Here is a 13,447-nt window from a genome sequence, read left to right as displayed (position 1 = left end):
AAGACTGGTGTCCGTGTTCTTCTCTTGCAGTCTTCTGTACACATACATGGATTCTACCTTCACTCTCGATTTTGATAAAAAAAAAACTGTTCCTCATCCATGTCTGAATCATCTCCAGTGGACTGGAATTAAAGTGAACTGTTTATTGAGGTTAATCAAAACTTCGTTTAAATATTGCTGCTACGTCCGCTATCTCCAGAGAAAGAAGCTCAAGATGGAAGGATGAATAATGATTCAACAAAATAAATCCCAGACAAAGCATAATATCTGAACATTGCATTGAACACTAGAGAGGGCTTCTTCTTCCTCCAGCACATGTATAGGAAAAACAGAACAGAAGAATATAGAACTGGAAGAGCTTAGAATCGATAAGAGCTTTGAAATTACGAAGTCAGAACCAGTAAAGGAGATCAATTAATAACATTGCACCCAGATAAACAGAAAAAGGCTCTAGATTAAAAATTAGTTGAAGTTCTGTATTAGTAGTAACCGAAACAAAGAAGGAAGGATTACATTCCCAAATGTTAAATCATCAAAATCCTTTTCCTTTGTAATCTACAAAATAGTCAGGAACTGAGAAGCAGTAACGGAGGGAGGACGGAATGATCAGCGAGAAGTATCAGGTGTTCTGCAACCTAGAGGCAAAGATGTCAACCAGTTCTGGGTAATGAATAATGTCTTCCAACGTCGCTTCGGGATTATCGGAAAAGCTTCTGGGTTGCCCTTCATCGTATGGCGACTGAGAACAAGAAACCCCATGTGAAAGGTCGAACGGCTGCTCAACTCCTTGGCAATTCAGGTAGAAGTTTAAACAGTTCTTCTCGATTTCTGACTCTCTCTTCGTAACAACCCCAACATCTCGCAGGTTCCTAGGCGCAGAAGCCTCACCAGTGCAAGAGGTGGACGAGGTGGTGGGTTTGGGGATGAAACCATTAATGATTTCCTGTAGCAGGCCGGAATCCGGATGTTCCCATGGGAAGAAATCAGTGACTTCGGCCGGGGGAACCGAATTGTCTATGGTGGTTCCGGGGGTGTAGTTAGGCTCTTGGACGTGAGGTACATCCATGGAGTTGATGAAAGGAACAGTTTCGGAGATATTCGCATGGAGAGAATCTACACCAGGGCCCGGAAGAGCTGGGAAATAAGTTCCGGGGGTGTCAATTCCAGAGGTGGAGAACGTTAGTGGCTGGTCATTGAAACAATGACCCGATGAAGAAGAAGGAAGCAGAAGGGCATTCGGAGGAGTGTTTTGAGGTGCTGCTAGGGACTGATAGGGCCAGCCGTGGAGCTCGTGCAGAAAAGGGTTAGGTTTGCCGTAGTAGTTGAAGAAGTTGGGAGGCGAAGGGGAGGAAGACATGGGAAGAGGAGGTGAAGTTGGGTACGCAAAATTAGTTCTTGCTTTGATGCCTCTCATGGCTCTGGCAGCACAGTCGTAAGCACAGGCGGCCTCCTCCGCCGTGTCAAAAGTACCAAGCCACCGACGCTCTTTCGACAGAGGATCCCGAATCTCCGCCGCGTAGCGGCCCCATGGCCGACGACGAACGCCGCGGTACCTCATGCCACCACCCCCGCCGCCACCGCTTTCTCTGCATGAGGTTGAAGAAGACGACCTTCGGTTGCACTTCTTCATCTGCTCCTCTCTCCCCTCCATCGTTTCCGGCACTTTGAGCTGTTGCCTCATCGCTTCCTCCATCAATCTCTCTCTCTCTCTCTCTTCCACCACCTGTAAGCTGTTGCTGAGGAAGGCAAGTGACTCTGTTGTGCAACTGAGATGTGGGCTGCAGAGAGTATTTATAGAAGAGAACAGAATGAAAATTGGGTTTGCTTTAAAATTCGGATTTGATTTATTCATGCAAAAGAAAAATCATGAATGAACTTTTAACGACCAGAAAGTGAGTGTGCTTTCGAGCCATTCATTTTTTAATTCACAGAAGCCAACTCCACTTTTAAATCCATTAACAGAGACTTAGGGTCACTCAGCTAACTCCCTGCGTTGGAAGATTGAGGGTCACCCAGCTCTTTTTTGAAGTAGCAGAAAGAAAATCTCTGCATGGGGAAGGATAATCCGGTTTTAATTTTCTTGTCCCTCGGTCATCTTCTCCACACTGATGCTCCTTTATTACTGTTATTGAAATGCAAAATAAAAAAGAAATTGAAGGAAGAAACAGCTCAGAGCTTTATCATGTAGAGTAATTGCAGGTAGGAGCGCAATTGTTTTTTGTTGGGTGCTGATGTTTGATTGATGGATCTGTAGTAATTTCTTTGTCTTCCCTTATTTGGGTTCTTTCTTGTTCGCAAGGAATGCTTTAAAAACACAGGGAGACGAGAGAGAGATCCCTGCTTCCATTAATATTTCTTCTACTTTTCTAATAAAGCAGATCTGGGTTGGGAAGAAGAGCTGCCCTACATGATTATCATTCTGAATGATTACACTGGCGGCGCTCAGAAGCTGTTGGCTAGGGTTTCCTCAATATTTTAATTTTTTATTCTCATCTCTAGCTAGACTGTTAACATGTTTTTTTTTTTTCTTTTCTTTAATTCGGAGAGAGAGAAAGAGAAGTAGGATGATGATCCTCACATCAAATCTTTCAAAGGGTTTCCTCAATATTTTATTCCACTCAACGAACTGTTGAGATTTACTGAATTTTCTTTAACAACTTCAGAACCTGGGAAATGAAAAATTATTCTTCTTCAATTAAGATTTCGTTTATTCCCTTATTTTTCTGCAGAGTTTCAGGCGGAAAAAAGAGATTACTAGCCCCTGAGAGAGAGAAAAGGGCAACGGAATTTTCTTGAAAGAATTGTTTTTGTATGCTAGTGGGTTTAGGGTTTGGAAACCAAGGATTTGTCACATGGACTTGTCTCTGCTAGGGTTTTCTAGGGTCTTAAAGAGGGTTTTTTTTAGCTCCAGAGGTGGAAGAGACTGAAAGGTTTTTTTCTGTACCTAAAGGTCAGACTCTCGTCCCTTCGAATATACAAGCTTGCCAAATCTCCCTCCCTCTGTACCTGAGCTTAACCATGAAGTATTTTCTTCTACACAGTGCTTACAAGTTATTGCACTTCTGAATCAAGAAAAAGAAAATCAGAACCAGTCATCCCTGCTGATATGAAACCATGCAAATAAGGCAGTTCCAACTTCCAAGAGCTTTTGATTATGTGAGAAGTGACTTAAAAGCTGTTAGTGATTCAATCTTTAGATCATAAGGGGCAGCAGGGTCTGTTCAGGTAGAATTAAACTCTTGCAATCAAGCTTAACTCCGTATTTCCAGAGCACTAGCTTAATCTATTTGTTCTTTTTTTCAGAAGAAATCTGTAGGATCAAAGTGATGAATAATCACCAAGTCCTTTAACGAAAACTGATCTTCCAAATAGCTTAAAAATCTCCATGTTTATTAAAATATGTTGCAGACAGATCTCAACTCTGTGCAGATGCTACTTGGCTGCAGCACTCGTGCATGAGAAAGAAGCCGCCCCATTGCCAAAGGTCAAATAAGGAGTGCGGAAATGCTTCCTGAGCTTTCAGACTCAAAACCAGACCTCTCAGTGCGGTGCGGTTACTAGTAATCCAAAGGGCTAGTTTCCTAATTGGAGTCTTCTTCTCCGGATATAAATGAAGTAATCTTCGTTAAGGGGGGATTTGGAATTTATTGTATTGGGACTCGGAAGAGGCGACGCCCAATGGCGGTGGTGGTCACACAGTAAACGGAGGTGAGGGACGTCTGCAAGATTTTAACGACAAGGGAAGATCCTTCTGTCAGATGAAAGGAAAGGCGGAAAGAGAGAGAGAGAGAGACATAGAAAGAGAAGTAAGAGGAGACAAACAATAGCAGCAGCAGCAGGCAGCAGCTGTATGGTGTGGCTTCGGTGCGGGGATTGGGAAGGAGAACCGAGACGAGAAGCGAGAAGAAGAGACGAACGATGAATCCGACCATTACCCATTTGAGATTTGAGATTTGAGATTTGAGATTTGAGATTTTGGTTAATGGGTTTTGTTCGTGAGAGCGAAGATGGAATGTCTGATTTCTGAAATGCCGTTCCAGTCTTATCCGTCAGTTGGGTCCTCCATTAATGTCTCTTCTGTAAACAACTATGACTGCTGTTTCTTTACTGTTACAACGAACCCACACGTAATCTCCCTTTCTATTTTTCTTTCCCTTTCTATTTTTCTTTCCTTCTCTCTCGCCGGATATCCTCCTGACTCTCAGCCACTGCGAGGGTCTTCTACAATCTGCTTCCACCGGGATTTGCTCCTCCTTGACCCAGTGGTCACTCTTGATTCTTGTCATCCGTCACTGTTTTCGCGATTACGATTGGATCGTTCTCTGTTGTCTTTCATTTTTTGTTTCTTCTTTTCTATTACCTGCGCCGCTCCCACCTCCACCCTCTCGTCCCATATTTATGGCAGAATCCACTAAAATGGAAAAAGTTCGGCTGCGTTGAAGATTTTGTTGGGTTTGCTTGTCGAAGGTTGCTCAGCTCGACAAATGGATCAGAGCGCTTTGAATCTCTCTCTGATCGAATAATTTTTCAGAATTTGTATCGTCCAAAACAAAGATCTTGCTCGATCAAACAATCTCTATGGAGTTAATTATTGAATCTCACCTAAATTTTGAGCTAACTTTGTTATGGTTACGGTTTAAATTGGGCATGTTAGGAGCGGAATGTATTTAACCTTGACCATAACAATACACCCCGCCGTCCGCCCGAGCTGACGACCACGGTGGCAATAACACAGCAACAAGAGCTGGGTCAGGATCCCGTAATCCCTTATGGCCCAACGTTAAGGGTGTGCGATCTTCTTGTGCACGTGAGGACTTTATCCAAAATACCGGCCTGTTATGAACGGAAGACATAGATACTTAACCCCAAAACCATAACAAACTTTGTGTTTAAAACCTAAAATAGATGAATCTATTAGTCTCTTTTTTTTTTTTCAAATTACCGTCTCTCATATTACAACCAAAATTTTATTATATACAAAAACAAACTCAATTTTGTTATTCCCTTAGTAAATTATTTCTTCTCTTACTATTACACGTAAATGAGTATCACTTATGTTGTAAATTATTCAATGAGACAATTGTTTACTTGAAGGAATTTTATATCGATATACGTTATTTTTTTTATTGGTGAAAATTATTTTCTTTAAAATGATAATAATTATAATTCCAATTTTTAAATAAGCTTGGAATGTATATGCTTAAATTTATGTGTAATTTATATTAAAAGATAACAAATAGTAATTCACCAACACTACAACTAAGCTTAGGAAACATATTATCTATCTTACAAACTCAAGAAATTTCAAGTCATTATAAATATGAGATTTACCTTGAGATTTTTTAAGGCCTGTCTTAGCATTTATTTGAGCCCCATGTAGAAGGAATAACCTCGATTCTATCTCAAGACTGCATAAACCCCGAGTTTACCCTCTTATAGAAGAAAGTTTAAGATTTCAATAAAAAATCAATTAGGAGGTGGGAGCAATGTGTTAATTAAATTCAATAAAAAAAGACTTCTATTTGCATTGCACAAATTGCTCCATCTCAAAACGTTTAATAGATAGGTAAAATGATAGAAGTTAAGTTTGTTAGAGTTTGTGGTATGGGTTAAGTATTTGGCTTTCCGCTTCCTAACAGACTGGTATTTTCGATTGTATTGGCTAGGCGTTTGACAAAGCTGACCTATCTTATTATGAAATTATAAATTCTCATTTTTGAAAATATTTTTATTTATTTAACAAATAAGAGTTCTAATTTTCATCACCTATTTATTTACCTTATTACTTATATTTAATTAAATAACACAAGTAAATAAGTGGGTAAATAAAATATAATATATAAGATGGGATATAAAAAATAATATAAACCTATAAATTTGTGGAATAGACTTATAATTAATTATTTATTAAAATAATTTATTTAATTAAGTTATCCTTCATAAAAAATAAGAAAATATTAAAATGATAAATTTAACCTTATTATGAACTTATAAATTCTCATTTATGAAATTTTATTTATTTATTTAACAAATAAGAGTTCTAATTTTCATAATCTATTTATTTACCTCATTAGTTATATTTAATTAAATAAACTAAGTAAATAAGTGGGTAAATAAAATTAATAAAATATAATATATAAGATGGGATATAAAAAATAATATAAACCTATAAATTTGTGGAATAGACTTATAATTAATTATTTTTTAAAATAATTTATTTAATTAAGTTATCCTCCATAAAAAAAGAAAATATTAAAATGATAAATTTAACCTTATTATGAACTTATAAATTCTCATTTATGAAATTTTATTTATTTATTTAACAAATAAGAGTTCTAATTTTCATAACCTATTTATTTACCTCATTAGTTATATTTAATTAAATAAACTAAGTAAATAAGTGGGTAAATAAAATTAATAAAATTAATAAAATATAATATATAAGATGGGATATAAAAAATAATATAAACCTATAAATTTGTGGAATAGACTTATAATTAATTATTTTTTAAAATAATTTATTTAATTAAGTTATCCTCCATAAAAAAAAGAAAATATAAAAATGATAAATTTACCCTTATTATGAAATTATAAATTCTCATTTATGAAAACATTTTTATTTATTTAACAAATAAGAGTTCTAATTTTCATAACCTATTTATTTACCTTATTACTTATATTTAATTAAATAAACAAGTAAATAAGTGGGAAAATAAAATTAATAAAATATAATATATAAGATGGGATATAAAAAATAATATAAACCTATAAATTTGTGGAATAGACTTATAATTAATTATTTTTTAAAATAATTTATTTAATTAAGTTATCCTCCATAAAAATAAGAAAATATTAAAATGATAAATTTACCCTTATTATGAAATTATAAATTCTCATTTATGAAATGATTTTTATTTATTTAACAAATAAGAGTTCTAATTTTCATAAACAAGTAAATAAGTGGGTAAATAAAATTTATAAAATATAATATATAAGATGGGATATACAAATAATATAAACCTATAAATTTGTGGAATAGGCTTATAATTAAATTTTGTTTAAATAATTTATTTAATTAAGTTATCCTCCATAAAAAAATAAAATATTAAAATGATAAATTTACCCTTATTATGAAATTATAAATTCTCATTTATGAAAATATTTTTATTTATTTATTTATTTTTGTTCAAATAGATGGATGGAACTAAGAGCTGCTACCTTGTACCGAGTCCAGCAACCCGGTTCCCGCCTTTTCCCTCATATTTCCTTGGTTTCCCACTCTATCTTCTCCGCTATTGACATCCATTGCCATCCATTGCCATTGCATGCCCAGCTGCTTGCAACTTCAACTCTTCCCATCTCTCATTTTAGTCCTGCAGGAGGCTACTGAAGTATAATCTGGTTGCCTGATCTATCCTTCCCAGGTACGCAACTCGGTTCCCTTCCTGCAATTTGAAGAGTTCCTCATTTCTGATGTTTCCAGTGTATCTCATTCTAGCCGTTGATTGTTCTCGTTGTACAATGTAAACCGCCATTCTATCCAACCCATTTTAATAGCTTGGTTCGTATGACTTTGAACCTTGCACCTCTACTTTTTGAATCCTTAACAAATACCAATACCATTTTGCTGCTCTGTACAAATCGACTGTATGTCGTACTGCACTGGTTTGCGCCAACTGGTGAGAGAGGCTACATTTATCTTTTATTTTGCAGCGTATTTCTGTCGATTTTTTTAATACAGGAAATCGTGTTTTAGGATTTTAACCAAATTATTGTATATTTCAGTTTTTACATTTTAGTAGTCTTACAATCCCATCGATCTTGGTGGGGACAGCTAACTTAGGTCTAACAACAGTTAAATTTTTTTTTTTCAATGTAGACTACCTGTTTGTTAAATTGCCTCCGTCAGAACTGGTTAATAAAATTGTACTACTCTTACGGTGGCTGATTCATAAGCCTCCTGTTATTTGGAGAAACTTCAGAATGTCAGGCTGCCTTTTGATTTTTTAGATTTTTTTTAATAACAGTGAGACAGTGGAATTCCATTAAAACAGAGAATGATTACAAAGATTGAATGCAGTTATAAGAGTACAACCAAAAAGCTCAGGACATGAGGAGCTAACACTGAGCTACTAGTGAGTGACTTCTTCCCTAACCAGATCATCATCAATGCTATTTGCACTCCTAAAGGTGTGCAACCTAGAAATGCTCAGATTTTTAGAAAGATTTTCAATCTCATCTAAGTACATAAAGAAGCAGTAGGAAGGGCGCTTGCTCCACTGGCCCAACCCCTCAACAATGAGAGGATAGGAGAATCTCTCCATCTAGAGTCGGAGACCCTGAAGGAGGGCCCCCAACCAAGCCACAGTAGCATAAAACTGCCTAAATGGACAAGAGTAGACAAGTTGGATAGAACCTAAGGAATTCTTGATAACTCTTCCTCCCAGTTGGGCCCGAGTTGCTCCATGAACTACCATCGCAGTTGAGCTTTAGATGCTCCTTAGGAAAGGGCATCCACTATGTGAGATTGGGAATGATGTGATCGATGATAGCCCACCAGTTTCTTCCATAGTTGTTGACTCATCGACATGATTTGCGACTTGGTCAAGTTGGATCGGATTTGGGATTGGGTGAGCCTAGTCGAAGGGTGGGACATGCCATTCCGTTCCATCGAGTCCCCTTTGACTTGCCTTGAATTTGGCCGCGAGACTGGTGAGTCCCAATCCTATTGGATTTTCAAGTGTCAAAGTTGGGTCCATAGTCCAAGTTGAACCACCCTGGTTTCTTCCAATAATTGAGGTAGGAAGGTGGGAGGTCTCCTGAAATTTGCTTGCTGAAAACAGCATATAGTGCATGGTGGCTTCAATAACTCCTTCAATAGTTTCATGTTTGCCCTAAAAAATTCTTCAAGTTCTGTCATTCCAGGCGTTTGGAATGATTGCAGCAAAGGACAACATCCAGAATTCTTACCTATGCTTGCCCATAGAGTTGAAACAGTTTGCTTGAGCAAAGAGTTCAAGGATGAGGGGAAACAGTGTTTAAGTCCAAACTTGAGGAGAAAGGCGTTACAAATTTTCCTCACAAAAGTGCAATGGAGGAAAAGATGGTCAACCGTTTCCGGATGATCTTGTAGATGTGTTGATTACACTTTTCTGCATTCTGGCCTCATTTTTTAGGAGATCAATCGAGCCTTTTAAGTCATTACCTTCACCATGTCTCTTGTGCACTCCTTATCAATTCATTGTATGACTGTGTAGAAAATATGGCTCTCATAAATTAAATTTATCTAATTCATCCTAGAGCAAGAGAATTTTTTGTGCTTAACATTCACCTCTTTTTTGGTGCTGTTCGGCCAGAACTTCTCAGGCAGATAATGTATTACTTAGTTATTTGTAACAATGTCTAAATTTTCATGTTGTCAGATGGGTTTCACACTGCAATATTCAGCTACTATAATGCAACACAAATACCCAAGTTGTACTTTTTTATTTTCTCAAAACTATGGGGAGAAGAGTATTAAAATGAAGCAGAGGTTGCCAATGCCAAAGTTCTTCAAGTGCAGTATGAATCTTGAAGAGCCATCGGTGACTAACAAAAAGTTTGCATTTCCAATCATGGTATGTGCACTCTCTATTTTTAGTAATTTATGTACCTCTCTGTACTTCAAAGGTGGGTATATTATTTTCTAAGAAAGGCATCAATCATGCAATGGTAATAAGGTCATCAAGTGCTGAACTAAGATCATTACCGATGACATTCTGATATTATTTCTGCCACTTGTTTGGTTTTAAAGCAGTAAATACAATTCTATTATATTCTGTGCATGTTACATTTTGGAGGGGCCCAACAAAGTTGGCACAAGGCTGTGATAACAATGATAATGATTTGTCCATATAACGAGACTTATCACATGCTTCTAATACCTACCATGTTTTTCTTTTGGTAGATTAATAGTTGTACTGGTAAAATGGGAAGAGCAGTTGCAGAAGCAGCAGTTAATGCCGGACTTCAATTAGTTCCTGTAACCTTTGGTGCTGCACAAGACAAGGATAAAATTGTTGATGTAGGTGGGACCAAAGTCCAGGTCCATGACCCATCTGAAGGGGAGAATGTTCTCTTCTCTGTCTTTAATGAATATCCAGATGTTATTGTAGTGGACTATACATTGCCATCTGCAGTGAATGGTAATACTTCATCATATTGCCTTTGGATCAAGATGCTATTTCTAGTGTTTTGCTTCTTTTACCTGCACTGCTTCTTAAGAGTAACTGTCTAACTGTCTGAAGGTGTTGATTAGTAGTTTTCTTACAAAAATTGAGGACAAGAGGCTATTGCTTCATCCATTTCGCAATCAGATATCAACATTTAAACCTTGAGATATTTAAATTTTCTTGAATGATCTGATCACAAATCTTGGCCCAACATCACTTAGGTGGCCAAGATCTAGTTAATGAAATTGTTTGTCAATAGCACATCTATGTTGTGAATTTCAAACTTCAGGTCCAGTTGCATTCAAGTCGCATTTGGTTATACATTTTTTTTGCCTTTTTCACTTGTAATAACAGAGTGTTCTTAATGTTTGTAATCGTGGTGTTATGTGCTTGATCTATTTCTGTTGTCTTATTTCCCAGCAAATGCTGATCTTTACTGCAAAATTGGAGTCCCTTTTGTATTGGGCACTACTGGTGGAGATAGGGAAAGGCTTTATAAAACAGTGCAAGATGCTAATGCTTATGCAGTAATTTCTCCACAGATGGGGAAGCAGGTGCTTGAAGTTCTATAGTGATTTCATCCAAATCATTTTCCTGTTTGCCTTTTCCTGTGTTGTTCAATAAGAGGTCAAGCACATGGAACAACTTAGCTCATTTCTTCCTTTTTGCTTTCAGGTTGTTGCCTTTCTTGCAACAATGGAAATTATGGCTGAGAAGTTTCCTGGTGTTTTTAAGGGCTACACTCTCCAGGTCTTTTTCTTTGACTCTGATAGTTGCAATAAAACTGCTGTGGCATGTAGCTTTCAAGACAAATTTAGTATTTTGGGTTCTTTACTTAGATCCACAAAAAGAAGTCCTGCAAGTTGTTCTGAAGTACAAATTTTACATGTACTTCGCTTAAAGTTCTGCTATATTTATTTATTTATCATCTTGACTGTTTTTATTTTTGAATAATGGGACTTCAGCTGTTGTGCATAAAGGTTGAATCCATGTTCATGATTTAATTTTTGAAGGACATACATGGAGCTTTCAAGTAAAAGAAGAAAACTGTCTAAGAAGTCAGGTTTCAATCGATCTACTGAAACTATTCTAGTTCATCTTGTTCTTTATTTAAAAAATTTTAACTTGGTAAAAAATAAAAGTATAGTGAGGAAAGAGATGAAGAAGCCAACTGTAGAATGGAGTTGGTGGCTCTGAATGAAGGAAGTGGATCCTTTTTGTCTACACTCACATAGCTGGAGTAAGACTTTGGGTTTAATGATAATGATGGCACTTATGAGCAAGAGAGAAGAAACATTGAACTAGGCTTTCCTACTCAATTTATTTCTATTTGAAACAATTGAGTTTGAATTGAGTGTGTTCTCTTTTAGCAACAACAAGTGTGATATTGATTCTTTCATCTTCCAGGTGATGGAATCACATCAAGCTGGCAAACTGGATATATCTGGTACTGCAAAAGCTGTTATCTCATGCTTTCAGAACATGGGCGTCAAATATCAGTTGGACGAGGTTTGTCAGCTAAAAAAACTTCTACTGCTTTGGCTTTTCTATTGCTTGTTGTAGTGTCTTGAATGCTTTACAAGAAGGCATTGTTTGTTTGAGCTTTAGTTTGTGGTCCAATTGATAGCTGTGGGATATAATTCTGGTTATAGAACCTTGAGAGAATGCCTTTCTCCTTCATGTTTATTGAGACAAACTACTTTCTGCGCAACAGGTTCAGCAGATCAGGGACCCAAAAATGCAGGTCGAGATGGTGGGTGTCCCTGAAGAGCATCTATCTGGTCATGCATTTCATATGTACCATTTAACTTCTCCTGATCAAACGTAACTTCTCATCTCTGCTTGACCATCTACCAGTATTATTGATCAGTTTTTGGGCATACTCCTACTAACTTGTAACATTTCCTCCAGAGTTTCTTTCGAATTTCAACATAATGTCTGTGGTAGATCAATCTATGCAGAGGGATCCATTGATGCCGCCATTTTCCTACACAAGAAGGTGCTTCTTAGTGATCACCCATTGTTTTTTTTTCTCAGATCAATCTCTGGTTGTCTTTCCCATTCCTAGTGAGAGTAACCTTAGTGATGAAAATATCACCTTGACACAGGTTCAATCAAGGGCGGAGAAGCATATATTCAACATGATCGATGTCTTGGAAGAAGGAAACATGCGATGATTTGTGGTTCCTTGAGTTTAATTAAAATTTTGCTATCGTCTGTGTGATTTGAGAGTTATCCCATGGAGATGAGGCAGGATGGCCTTTCGCCGGAAACTAAGATCATTCTAGTTAGGTTGTTGACATCCTTCCTTTTTTGTTTGGTCTTTACATCAACACTTCAGAACTTTGATTTGTAAGTTATTACATGAAGATGAGGCAGGAAATTAAGGTTGACCCAACGAACATTACAAGAGAATTAGTTTTTCTTGGCAAAAAAATTTATGGAGAAAAGGGCATTTTCTATTATAATGCCAATTTTTTTACCAATAATTAATTCTAATTAATCTCAATTAATTTTTAGAAAATAATTCTTGTGAAATAATTTCGTCGAATATTATTAATTTTTTATAAATTTCAATAATTTATTGAAAATAAATTCATCACGAGTTATTCCAAAAGGTGGTCATAGAAAGCACATCAGCTGATCCTGAAAGTGAGGTGATCTAAGCTCCATGGAGGCAAGGATTTGAGTGCTTCCAACTGAAGACAGGAAGGGACTCACCTTCTGAAGAGCTAAGTTCTTGAATAATCAGAGAAAAAGTATGGCAATCATCCCCTCGTGATTATGAACTATACCTCTGCAAACAGCAGACCTCCGTGTTCGCCCATGTTCCTAGTCAAGAAGACTCAGAATACAAAAATCTCTTTTCTTTAATGTGAATCTCTCTGTATATGAATACTTTTCATTGAATGAAATCGAATCAGACTCTCAGAGTCGCACACCGTAATTCTTAAGAACAAAACGAATCAGAGAGGAACTTAAAAACGCTGGCAGAGAATGGCGAGCTGTTCCATTGGCACGAAGGACGCTTCAAGCAAATCACCTGAGCGCCCTCATCGCGCTGGGTCGTTCATACAACAAATCCCAGGACGATCTGCAGAGGGGACATGTTGGGCTCTGGTCATACCAGTTGAGGATGCAATCTTTGTGGAAGACATGGGAGCAGTGCGTCTCGACCGGCGGATTATCTTTATCATACTCGTCCATGCAAATTGGGCAGGTTTCTCCGGCAACCA

General features: G+C 37.0%; 2 protein-coding genes across 2 annotated transcripts; one reads left to right on the top strand and one right to left on the bottom strand.

Moving 5' to 3' along the window:
• Positions 1-619: 619 nt before the first annotated feature.
• Positions 620-1,681, bottom strand: LOC137962129 (ethylene-responsive transcription factor ESR2-like). The gene has a single exon (XM_068808853.1). It carries the CDS (start codon positions 1,679-1,681, stop codon positions 620-622), a length of 1,062 nt encoding a protein of 353 aa, XP_068664954.1.
• Positions 1,682-7,243: 5,562 nt separating this feature from the next.
• On the top strand, positions 7,244-12,659 carry LOC137963025 (probable 4-hydroxy-tetrahydrodipicolinate reductase 1, chloroplastic). Its single transcript, XM_068810203.1, has 9 exons — positions 7,244-7,424; positions 9,423-9,617; positions 9,947-10,184; positions 10,632-10,765; positions 10,887-10,961; positions 11,619-11,720; positions 11,926-12,035; positions 12,123-12,210; positions 12,320-12,659. The coding sequence occupies exons 2-9, from the start codon at positions 9,423-9,425 to the stop codon at positions 12,386-12,388; spliced, it is 1,011 nt and encodes a 336-aa protein (XP_068666304.1). The 5' UTR covers positions 7,244-7,424; the 3' UTR covers positions 12,389-12,659.
• Positions 12,660-13,447: the final 788 nt, after the last annotated feature.

Source organism: Aristolochia californica, unplaced genomic scaffold, assembly GCF_029961685.1.
Source record: "Aristolochia californica isolate CCGP_79_NKW_82.1479 unplaced genomic scaffold, dmAriCali1.0.hap1 SCAF_4, whole genome shotgun sequence".
Lineage (NCBI taxonomy): Eukaryota > Viridiplantae > Streptophyta > Magnoliopsida > Piperales > Aristolochiaceae > Aristolochia > Aristolochia californica.
Note: the sequence above shows the minus strand (reverse complement) of the source record. Positions and strands in the feature narration are given on the sequence as shown.

Bases quoted from the DNA above. Each gene is read 5' to 3' on its own strand.
- LOC137962129 (XM_068808853.1), bottom strand. From the start codon at position 1,681: ATGAGGCAACAGCTCAAAGTGCCGGAAACGATGGAGGGGAGAGAGGAG.
- LOC137963025 (XM_068810203.1), top strand. From the start codon at position 9,423: ATGGGTTTCACACTGCAATATTCAGCTACTATAATGCAACACAAATAC. The intron at 10,962-11,618 runs GTCTTTTTCTTT...TTCATCTTCCAG, and splicing joins TTAAGGGCTACACTCTCCAG to GTGATGGAATCACATCAAGC. The intron at 12,036-12,122 runs GTAACTTCTCAT...CATTTCCTCCAG, and splicing joins TTAACTTCTCCTGATCAAAC to AGTTTCTTTCGAATTTCAAC.